At 35.7% G+C, this 11736-nt stretch overlaps 2 protein-coding genes across 5 annotated transcripts; both read right to left on the bottom strand.

Moving 5' to 3' along the window:
- Positions 1–326: 326 nt before the first annotated feature.
- LOC145968112 (integrator complex assembly factor Brat1) lies at positions 327–5325 on the bottom strand. 2 transcript variants are annotated; one of them, XM_083093361.1, is made up of 11 exons: positions 5066–5325; positions 4690–4956; positions 4302–4607; positions 3420–4063; positions 3100–3312; positions 2447–2761; positions 2100–2298; positions 1758–1930; positions 1565–1662; positions 1230–1491; positions 327–1070 (listed from the first exon to the last, which is right to left on the bottom strand). In XM_083093361.1, the coding sequence occupies exons 2-11, from the start codon at positions 4823–4825 to the stop codon at positions 561–563; spliced, it is 2856 nt and encodes a 951-aa protein (XP_082949487.1). In that variant the 5' UTR covers positions 4826–4956; positions 5066–5325; the 3' UTR covers positions 327–560. The 2 variants fall into 2 exon arrangements, with proteins under 2 accessions (XP_082949487.1, XP_082949486.1); XM_083093360.1 differs by having other exon boundaries at positions 5070–5325.
- A 381-nt stretch (positions 5326–5706) lies between these two features.
- LOC145968281 (coiled-coil domain-containing protein 6) lies at positions 5707–11209 on the bottom strand. Of its 3 annotated transcripts, none has more exons than XM_083093659.1 (6): positions 10665–11208; positions 9997–10537; positions 9784–9919; positions 8932–9059; positions 8625–8719; positions 5707–8453 (listed from the first exon to the last, which is right to left on the bottom strand). In XM_083093659.1, the coding sequence occupies exons 1-6, from the start codon at positions 10884–10886 to the stop codon at positions 8289–8291; spliced, it is 1287 nt and encodes a 428-aa protein (XP_082949785.1). In that variant the 5' UTR covers positions 10887–11208; the 3' UTR covers positions 5707–8288. The 3 variants fall into 3 exon arrangements, with proteins under 3 accessions (XP_082949785.1, XP_082949784.1, XP_082949786.1); XM_083093658.1 differs by having other exon boundaries at positions 8625–8734; positions 10665–11207; XM_083093660.1 differs by lacking the exon at positions 8625–8719 and having other exon boundaries at positions 10665–11209.
- Between the last annotated feature and the right edge of the window lie 527 nt (positions 11210–11736).

Here is an 11736-nt window from a genome sequence, read left to right as displayed (position 1 = left end):
TTGCCTTAATATCCAGATAAGATTTTATCCAAGATAAAACTGCCAATTGAGCAAAAAAAATTATCATATACATGTATGCAGATGATTTTGTATGTATCATATAGACATAGATTAGAAATATATAATATAGATATATGTAATCATGTTTTTTTTTGGAATTTAGCTTTTTTTTGAGGTCTTTTGTTTTTTCAATACAACTAGATACGATATATATATGCTTCTAAAAAAATATAAATGTCGTATTGAAAAAACAAAGGATGTCAAAAAGTTAAAAGAATATACATGAAAAACAAAATGGCGTGGTCGAATAATCGGCTTGCAAAATATTCTCGCGTTAAGAAACTTTTTTTATTACAGACAATATATTTTACAAGTTGAATTTTAATTAAATGATACATATTTAAAAATATATATCAATTTATGCTCAAGTATGTGATATTTATAAATATACAGCTGACACTCGCATGCGCGCGCGGCATTCGTTAAATACCTTTGATATAGGGTAAGAAAAGGAATGCCAATTATATGCGCAAATTAAACGACTCTGACTTTTAATTGCATTAGTAACAGTCCATCGAATTAATGTTCTTCTGCTTGTACATCGTCAGTATGTCGTCCAGAATCGATTCGAAGCTACTAGTGTATGTTTTTAGCCAACGATTCTTCTCCTCGATGTAAGCATTGATATCGCAATTAAAAATCGCACGGAGAAAGTCCTGGCGTGTCACGGACGAGATGTAATCGAACATCTTCTTCTCCTCTTCCTTCGTCATTTCGCCATCCATGTTCATGGAGCTCTTGTAGATAGCCGCCAATAGATTAGTGTCATTCTCGTCCACGATCTCTTCGATGACGTGTGAAGAGTTTCTCATTTCTTTATCGGAAGAAGGCGAAGGTACCGGCGATGTCTCCTTAATGTAGACGGTATCTATCGTCGCGCTGTTTTTCACTGGTGACGACGGTTCGTCCAGTTTGTACTTGATTAGACAAGATTTCAGTTTGTCGATTATCGTAGCAGATGCTTTGCACACCTCAAAGTCGCTATCGTCCTTCAGAGTGACTAGGAGTACCTGAAAGATATATATCTGTTACTATTAATATTTATTCATGAATTAAATCCATTCATTTATTTTGTGAATTGTATGTAGAGATCGACAAAGAGATTTAAGGATATAGAGCTTATAATCTAAGAAGGGAGTTTATTCATAGGTTGAATTGCCGTTACTTACACCTAAGCAACTTTGCCTCGCTAGCTCGTCCAGCGCTTTATTTAACCTCCTCTTAATTTCTGTCTCGTTCAACGCCATAATCTTTCTGTGCTCTTTGGAGAACGTTACGTTCGGGAACGAATCGTCGAGCATCCCCTGATCCGTCAAATGCGACTTGACGAAATGATCCCAGAACATCAAAGCATTTATTTTCACCTCCCAATGCAGATCAAACACAGCCGCCATCGACATCGCTCGTAACATCGAATCGATAACTTCCTTTCTGCGAATCGATGATATTGATTGTCTAATATATCAACCATTATCTAATCCATAAATTTAAAAATTCTACGTACGACCATTTCTGATGGACATATAATTCTTTAATTAGATTCACAGCCTCCCTTCTCACTATCGCTTCGCTCTCGTTCTCGAGTAAATAAATCGCCATTTCCTGTAACAATCAATTTATTTATCTCAATTTATTAATCTCCCGTCTTTCTCAATAACACATTGAAAAAATATGTATAAATAAGAAATAATACTTACAGTTAAATCTACTTGTGATAACTGTTGATTCCACAGTTTGTTGATGCGTACGATAGTCGCGATGAACGTTAATGCCGATGCTCGTACATAACTTTCGCCATCCGTTTTGACAATTTCGATAGTCACTTTTGGAAATTGATTAACCAACAAGAAGTCTTGAAACGCTGGATATGCTGCAACAGAAAGATACAGTATTTCTAGAGTATGTATGTGTATTTTATATATGATAATTATTCATTGCTGTTTTAATTATATTACTTGAAATACAAATAATTACAGAATTCATATGTGCACATGTACAAATGTACTATTCTATATTATCCTATTTTTTGCTTCACTTACTGTCTTCAGAAATCGTTGCAATGGTATTGAGTACCTCGAGAACGCTGTCTCTTACTTCCCAATTAGGATCGTGCAGCCTCTTGAAGAGCAGAGGTCCTATCTCGTTCATGTGACTGTCCGAGTCCACGAGTAACGCCAAATTAGGCGGCATAAAGTTATGGATGGCGAGCTTGCATAGCTTCAATGCCTTCACGCAAATCTAAGTAGGAATTGAGCATTTTTGTGAGAAAGACTTATGTCATCCTTTTTTTGTCCTAAATTTTCAAACAGTTACTTACAATTAAATTCCTTTTGCACGAAAAAAAAACAATAATCTATCAATACAATTTCGGCGATAGACTTCTTACCAGTGGTAGTATTCCAGAATGATTGAGGATTCCTTGCGCAAGGTATAATACGCATATCGTTTCTACGCATTCCTGCCACTTCAATTTAAATCTCTCTGTCATGATGGTTAATCCGTCGAGCAGTGATGCCAGTAAAGTAGGATATTGGGCTATATCACCTTCCAATATCGATTTGTAGCGAAACTTTTGCAGATGCTCCGAAGGAGAAGTATTGTTCATATTCGATGATACATTATTCCTTGTTTCCTCACATATGTGTGGCAAGTAACTTTTCAAAACGTGGCATAAAGCTTGAAAGGCGATCACTGCTACATCCTGGAAAAGATTAGAATAATCAAAGAGGAATTAATAAAAACTTAAAATTTATAATTGTGGATGTGTGCATAATTACTTATAATAATTATAATCCTTACTATGCAATAATTCAAATATGACATTTTAAATATGAAATACTTATTGTGTTACAAACTCAATTAATATTGCATATCTCACAGTCATACATAAATTTGATATACATGAGATAGAATAAAATAAAATAATTGTAAATCTTAATTATATATATCGTACAAATTGCAAAATAAAAAATTAAATATATAATAATAAATTATGTAAATAAATAATAAATTATATAAATAATTCAAGAAGATACTTACTCTATCCATTATATCTAATATTTCAAGCAGCAGATCAATAGACACTTTGCAAATTTGTTCCATTGGAAGATCTTCCTTTCGTATGATATCCCTCATATTGTATGCTAATCTTTGCACGGTGGTACACGTTACATCAAAAAGTTTATTAATGAACATATCAAAAAAATCGTGGTTTAAATGATTCTTCTTTATACACACGCACAATGGTAATATCTGTTTGTACAAATAAAAAAATATATATATAATTGTTCTTCATAATAACATTTATACACCTACTTGCATATGCACGGATATGTGTGAATAAACAATGGCTTACGTACCATGAGAGCAATAGCTTGATGTTCAAACTTGTGCTCCTCTGGCAAAAGAATTTCCCGTAACGCGAGCAGCTTCTTCCAGTATATCATGGCAAACTTGTTACTCCTCACTAACTCTATGATGTACTTCTTCGAAAGTAGCATCATAGAAATATAGCACAAACCATAACAGAACTTTTGCCATGCATCAGCATCAATCTGATCAGTGTGTTCTTTGATTCCTTGTTTCAGCTTTAAGAACAGCAACAGCAGCAACAATTTGTGCACATGCTGGAGAAAACGGGTGCTGATGCATGCCTCGAATAGCGCTTTCACCCGCATCTCGAGATTTACGAGTTTCTCGAGCAGTTCAGGAATGCTGTTGTCCAGACTCACAAACAGTGTATTTTCCAAGATACTTGTCAATAGATCCAATGTGGCACATAACAATCTATTCTGTTCCAGGTATGTTTCCTCGAGCGCTTGATGTAGCTGAGCATCTACAGTATTGTTCATTAAAGGAGCAGCAACTTCCAGGATGATCTCTGTACAAGTCTCGATATTTTTTTGTTCATGCAGCAGCAACGTTGATAAGAATTTCTGGCTCTCCCTTGTAACATACATCGTGTGATTCCAATGCGCACACTTTACAACGTCCTTCCACACGCCTGTCGCGTTTAAATAGGAAAATAATAATAATTTACATCCATTTTATAAAAGAAAATAATATATGTGCTTAGAATACACTAAAATGCTTTTATAATTTTTTGCATGTTATTTTTATTTATAAAAATATAATGCATATATACACACATTTCGAAAAAATAATTTTTGTATCCTTTTCATGCTTGCAATATGATTCTAAATAGATTTTGAAAATTAATCACAATTTTGTCAAATGCTTACCAGATTTTATCACCCATTGCCTGCCACTTCGATGAACAATCAAGTCTGACAACATTGTCGTATATGCCATTTTAACAGACGCAGGCAAGTCATCTCTATGCAATTGCAGAATTTTGTAGAGCCTGTTGTACACATCCTGGCATTGCCAATAGTGATAACGTAGTTCGTGCCGTGAGATAATCCCCACAAGTTTCAGCGTAAACGTAATCACAGGCTGTGAAACCTTCTGTCCAGATTCCCATACCGTCAATGCCTTTGATATCCATTTTTGAAAGACCTCGCAGTATTCATAATCGACTGTGTCACCTGCAAAACTCACATCTCATGTTATTCATTGGAAGATAGACATCGGAATAAGATAAAATTACAGAATATGCTCTTCGCTTACAATCCTTTATGTTTTCCGCAATGTGGCTGAGCAAGTGATCTAGATAGGTTGTCGAGACGACGTTGTAATCTGGCAGGAGAAACAAATCCAGGACTCGCGCCAATACATCCTCGTTCTTCTTACTGCACGAGTTCATAGTGTCTCGATATCAAGATTCTTATCACCGGCAATCCGTCTCGTGGACACTAAGTACTCTTTAATTGCGTGTGGCAGCGAAAAATTAACGATTTCGGAGCAACAAAAAATCAACTCTATCTTGTTTATATCCTGCAAATAATACGCGCGATTAAAATTAGTTGATGCAAAATGTTTGTGTACGAGACTGATAAGCCTCCATTTTGGAGATTCCGAGAAACTTGAAAAATATATTACGTACTTACGAGATAAGGGGTCTTTTTTAAAGAATACAAGGACGATTAACGAGTGACATTTTTCTAACACATAAAACACATTGCGAAACCGTCTATTCTTTTAGCACGTGCATCGAAAATTGAACCAGGTACGAATCAGAGAATCGTGAGGCTATTACTGATAATGCAGGTGACTCTGTAATTTCATGTCTCGATAATGCAGAGCACTGTAATTTAATCCGAGACGCAAACCGTCGATAAAGAGATACATCTTCATTACCGATAGAGCGATTCAATTTTATAAAGTATGTTTTTAAATAATATTTATAAGCGTTAATAAACGTTAATATTATAAATTATACATAAATAATATTATATATAAATATTATATTATATATATATTATATAATTTTAATATATAATTATTATATAATTAATATATATATATATATATATATATATATATATATATATATATATATATATATATATATATATATATATATATATATAATAAAATTAATATATAATTAATATATAATTATTACATAATTAATATATATATATATATTATATAATTAATCATATTAAATAAATAATTTTGTTATTAAATAAATTTTATTATTAAATAATTAATTTTATATAACGAAAAGGGGTAGATAACGTGTAATAGCAAAAACGTGACTGTATTTCATAAAAGCTTGAATAAAATACATACTATGCAGCTGTGAAGCATATCTGCGTAATTACACAATTATCGGTAAGAACCTTTTACGTTATAATAAATTTCTATATCATATATACGACTGTTCATATATATGTACCGTTCAATATAACATAATAAACAACGCCGTTACTTGTGTTTAATTTGTGTGTATGTGTTATATATAATGCACCTGTTTTAATAAACAGGTATTCTCATTGTAAAATGTTAGTTATCTTGTATTACGAGATCGGAAGGGAAGGAACGCGAGAAAATCGCTCGTACGGATGCGAGTTTAAACAAGCTTTGTAATGTCGCACATCTCTTTCAAATTCTTCTGCTTCTCACGTCATAATTCATAGTAACAGTTATCGAGAAGCTTTAAAAAAAATGCGTGCGATCTTTTAATATGTTGAATCTTTATAACATTCCTTAAAATCTCAGGACCTCCAGATTTCCACTATCTTGAGACAGTAGAATCTCAAAGATTTAAAAAATAAAGTATCGAGGTAAAAACTTTAAAAAACAAAACTCGCACAAATGGTAGAATTGTTAAAAGTGTAAAAATGTTAAAATGTATCAGGAATAAGGAGAATTCCAAATTTACAAATTTACGAAATAACGTTTCTAAAGAACAAAGACTATCAAGTCTGATTTCGTGTAACATAACAGACAACACATATCAAGCTAAAGCATATTATCATTGATATAAAAAAAACAATTTATTAGCGAACAAAAAGATTTTTTAATTATATGCAAACTCTGCTTCTCTCATATGCTATGTGCTTAATTCTTCGATATCGTGATTCCAGGCTTCGCTGTTCCAACATATCAGAGCTTCAAGATTCTAAATTCCAACGTTCTGACATTCTATAGCTCAGAAATTTGAGGTCAAAGATTTCAGGCTTTGAATGCGTCATGTTTTCTAAGTGTTAAAGTTTCAAGATTTAGAAATTCTGAGATAAAAGACATCTAGAAAAATTCTGAGAGCAGATATTTCAAAAACGCCAAGCTTGCAAAGCTAACGATTTAAAAATTTTGATTTAAGAAAAATCTTTTTAGGCTCTTTTTTACAATGAATAGATCTTTCTTAAATAAATAAAGTTTTTAAATTATTGTGATTGTGCAAATACTTGGATTATTGAACTTGCAATATTCCATGGTCGCGTTAAATATTTATTTTAAATATTATATGTCTGTACATTTATAGACACCTAGATGCTTAAGCACTTTCAAGAATACATATATTTTAGATCAACGAGTCTGCTTTTAGATTCTCAGATCGTTGGACTGTTTGGAATCCTTGGAACTTTAAGGCCTTATGAATTGTCAGATTCTCGCGATCATTGAAAAAATTTAAAAATTCTCAAAACTTTCAATCTCTCTGAAATCTAACTTTTTCTTATTGTGTATTCATAAGATCCGATATAATCTCTGCGAGGGAACTAACCAAACCTTTTCTCTAATAGAATTATGCTTCCGCTTTAGTAAAATGCGCTAAAAAACAGACTTTTATATATTATACTAGATCGCTAACTTTTTGATGATAACAGCGATGCAAAGGCAATCAAGTGTATGCTATAAGTATTAACATATTTCTTATTTTTATATATGCACTATACGCATACTTGATATTTTTCATTTTAATTTTAATATATAATATTAATTAATATTATAATATTATTATAATATGATAATATTATTATAATATTAATTTTAATATATATGCTCACTAACTAATAATATATAATATTAATTAATATTATAATATTGTAATATTATTATAACATTAATTTTAATATATATGCTCATTATCTTAGCAAGATACGGCATATCGAATTTTACTTAGGAATGGCTGACTTAGTTGTGTTAGTGATCCAATAAAATATATAAAAGTCCGTGGCGCGCTAAATAATTATTCAGGCTCAAAGCTAAACAAAATGCATATCTGTTAAATCATGTTAACATCGCAACACTACATGCTAGTTTTACTTTCGTTTATGTTCTTAAACGCACAGTGAGATACAATAATAATATCGCAATTATGCCGTGTAGGTGTCCATCCGGCGTTCGCGCTCAACATTTATATTATGATTACTTGGAACATGGAAGCAACATGTCAATGTTTCTTTTTTTCTTATGTATAACACTCAAACGATATTAATTGCGTAGTATGATAAATAGCTCGGTCTGAATGGTACTTCAGGCATTAAAAGGAATCGTTGAGGAAGCGGGGCGTCTCGAGGAGAAGCGCCCCGCGACCGAGAGGCTTCGCAATTGCATCATTTAAACTCTATAACTGCCATTCAGATCGAAATTATTTTAAGTCCCGTGTCTTAGCGGTAGCCCGTGTGTTATATTAGAGCTGAAGTAGTAGTTTACGAACGGAGATGTTCGAAGAGAAAAAGCGCCGATGGTGGTGTGTCTCGATCAAACTGCGTATCCTCTTTAACTGGGACGCAAACCGTTTAGAGAAGTACCTTGCGCGCGTAATTATGTAAAAAGAGTTTCCGTAAAAAGAGCCCTTTTCTCTTCGAGTAGACGACTTATGTCTTCGCGATGTCCATCGGTGATCCTGGATGAGGAGCGACATTTGCCGTAGGATTGGGAGCGATGGTCGGCGGTCCGCCGGGGCTCACGATGGTGGGCGGTATTGCCGGTTTCACGAAACGATCCGATGTGCGTCTGCTGGACGGCGCCACGATATGTCCCTGTTTCGTGCAAACAAAGATAAATAATAATTCTCGCCAGGAAGCTCGTTTCCTCGCAGTTGTCGAGCTAGATACTAATTGAAGGGGAGTTATCTAAGGAAAGACTACCGTATTTAAAGAATAATCAATTAGTTTCCAGCGTTAACATTGTTTTTCTACGTGATAGTTTACCCCTGAAGGAGGTGACGAGCTCGCAAAGGGAGAGGCAGTCGGTTGGCCGCAGGCGTAGCACCGGTTTGCGTTGAAGCCCTCTCTGGACGTTGAACCTAGCACGTTAATACCTAATGATAAAACGCGTATTCGCATGAATTCGCTAAACACCAAACGTGCATCCGGAGGGAAGAGAGCGCAGACTTTAGTCACTTATATATCACATGTATCATTTTCTATTCATGTATAAATTATATGTTCTATCTACTTATTCATGCAGTTTCATTTATACAACACAATTGGATTAAAAAAACATGAAAGAACTTACCTGGGCTTAGTGGCCTTGAGGAACTAGGCGAAGGATTGTAGGGCACAGGACTGGACAGAGTGCGTGTCCTTATGTTCCCTCCAGACATCACGATTTCATTGTAGTGCCGTTCTTCTTCCATCTCCAAACTGTGAAATCACATCATGTCTATGAAATTAAGAATGATAAATATCTTTCAATCGTACCTAAAATTCAGTTGTGTCACAAAAAAAGAGATATATCCATTTTATGTCATTTGTAATTGTTTAAAATTCGACGTAATTAAAAAAGAATACCTAGAGATATATATAATATTTCTTTAAAAAAATTGAAGACAAGATATGTAAAGTATGTCTTTTTTTCAAGTTCTAATATTCATATAATACAAAATTTAAAACAATTTCACAGTAATTGTAAAATTTGTTGCAAGCAATAACATTTAATTTTGTTAAGCTAATAATTTTATTTATTAAACTTCTTGTAAAAGCTTTTTTTTATTTTATTTATTAAATTTCTTGTAAAAACTTTTTTCTACTAAAAAAAAATTATATAATAATAGTTTACACAAGTCATGGAAAATAAATTGTACTTTGGAAGTTATCTGGAAGTGTTAATAAATAATAGATCATTATTCATTGTTCAAGTATGAATAAAATTTGTATATTTTAGCAGCTTAACTCGAGATGTGCTTAGTATAAAATAATGAATATAAATATAATATTAATATTCTAAATTATATAATATATTAATTATATATATAAATAACAAAAAATGTATCTTTAATAATTTTTTGCTCACTTAAATTGCAATTTAAATTGCCATGAAAATCATATTGCAAATATCAAAATATAATTAAGGAAACTTGATACTGACCTGGACTCAGACTCTGAGAGATGTCTGCACAAAGCCTCACGACGTTCCACCTCGAGCTGCAGCTTCCTCTGGAGTCTCAGATTTTCCTCGCGTATTTGCTTCTCCTCGTTAACGTACCGCTTCATTTTTTCCGTATCTAATAAACGAGCAATACTAAATTAAGGTCACTAAACTTCTCAGTACAAATCAGAAATGGAAAAAGGGGATAATTACGTTCTTGCTGCGAGATAAGCAGAGTGTGTTTTAATCGAGCGACTTCGCTTCTCAGGGTTTGAATATGCGTGCTCAGATTCGTGGCCGTGTCGCCATTGTTGATCTCCCTGGGTGAAGTGGGATCTGAGACCGGCTGGTCCAACTTGATCTGCAGCATCCGCTTCTCCGCCTCGAGCTTGTCCATTCGCTTCCACAGCTTGTTGACCAAAGCTTCCTGTTCCTGTTCCAGCGTGTTTTCCAACTCGACCTTCTCACGCCGCAGCTGCTCTAGATTGCTCTGCTTGGCCAATGTCTCCGCCTCCAGTTTCTCAATCTTTCTCATCAGCTTATTCACCAAGCACTCCTGCTCCTGCTCCAACGTCTGTTCCAGCCTGCACTTCTCCTGCCTCAACTGATTCAACTTCCTCGATAGATCATTAGTCAGGCACTCCTCCTCCTGCTCATAATGATGAGCCAGAGTTTCCTTCTCCTTCTTCAGGGCTTGAATCTTCTTCAGCAGCGTGTTGCTTATGAATTCCTCTTCCTGCTCGGCTTTCGCTTGCTGCAAATAACAAGAAACGTGAATCTCACATCGGACACTTAACGCAAGGTGGAATGACATTTCGTTGACATTCCGAGCAAGGAAAAAAATTCGTCTGACGGAACGAATCCTTGATAAGAGCACTCACTATGATGACAGATGCCTGGCGCAGTCCGCGATTCTCCTCCTGCAGAGCCTTCACTCGCAGCTTGTACGTCTCCAGCTCGACCTTGAGCACGCGGTTGTGCTGCTGCAGGGACTCGATGCGCTTCTGCAGCTGCTCGCGCGTCACCGGCGACGGCGGCATCATGATCGGCCCGCCGTCAATCGAGCTCGAGTCGCTCTCGGACGCGCTATCGCGATCGGCCATGTTCACCTCAGCAACGGCAACGGTGACGGGGAGGATCGGTAACGCCGGTTATCGCCGGCCGCTGCTCATCGCACATCTACGAGCAACCGGGAGACTGGGTCGCGCGCGCGTTTGCCTTCCGCCGGCCTGGTTGCCACGCGAGTCGCGTCGCTCGAATTCGCGACGGAAGCGGCTCGGGATGAAAGGGACGAGAAGGCGAGAGGGAAAAAACTGCTGGCGTGGACTTATCGCGCGACGAACATGTGCTCCCGCAACGCTCGAGTGATGGCGTATCGCGAGGACCGGGGATCAGCTGTTCGCGGCCGCTCTCGTCTCGCCGACTGTTCCGCAAAGTGACGTTTCGCGAAACTCGCGTCGCGCGACGCCATTGGCGGTCGTCGTCTGGGGAAACGATGTTTAAGGCGCTTAAGGCGCCTTTTCATGTCGACGCTTAAAGTTACTAGATTTATGAATTACCGCAATCATTCGCCGTTTTGGCTCTATATTGGCTTATTTAAATTTTATATTATTTGCATAAACCTTTAGCGCCAATAAGCCACCATTAAGCGTCTCGCACCACTAATTTACTCTTTGGTTCATATTCTGAATCCTCTTTTATTGATAAAAGTGCCTTTAAAAGTGGCTTATAAGCCTTCTGATTGGCTGTAAGCCACTTTTAGAGGCACTTTTATCGATAAAAGAGGATTCAGAATATGGACCTTTGAGTGTCGTCGCGCGAATAATAATGGCTGCGTTCAGCAGGAAAAGCTGCTTTGCAACTGTTGTAAAATTCGTGAATTTGATTGGTGTATGCTCTTAGATTCAGTCAAAATTAAGAGCATACACCAATTAGGCTCACGAATTTTACAAC

Source organism: Camponotus vicinus, unplaced genomic scaffold (assembly GCF_025532165.1).
Source record: "Camponotus vicinus isolate PSW18456_S1 unplaced genomic scaffold, iyCamVici1.0 SCAF_3, whole genome shotgun sequence".
NCBI classification, from domain to species: Eukaryota; Metazoa; Arthropoda; class Insecta; order Hymenoptera; family Formicidae; genus Camponotus; species Camponotus vicinus.
The sequence above is the reverse complement of the archived record's forward strand: the minus strand, read 5'-3'. Positions and strand labels throughout refer to the sequence as shown.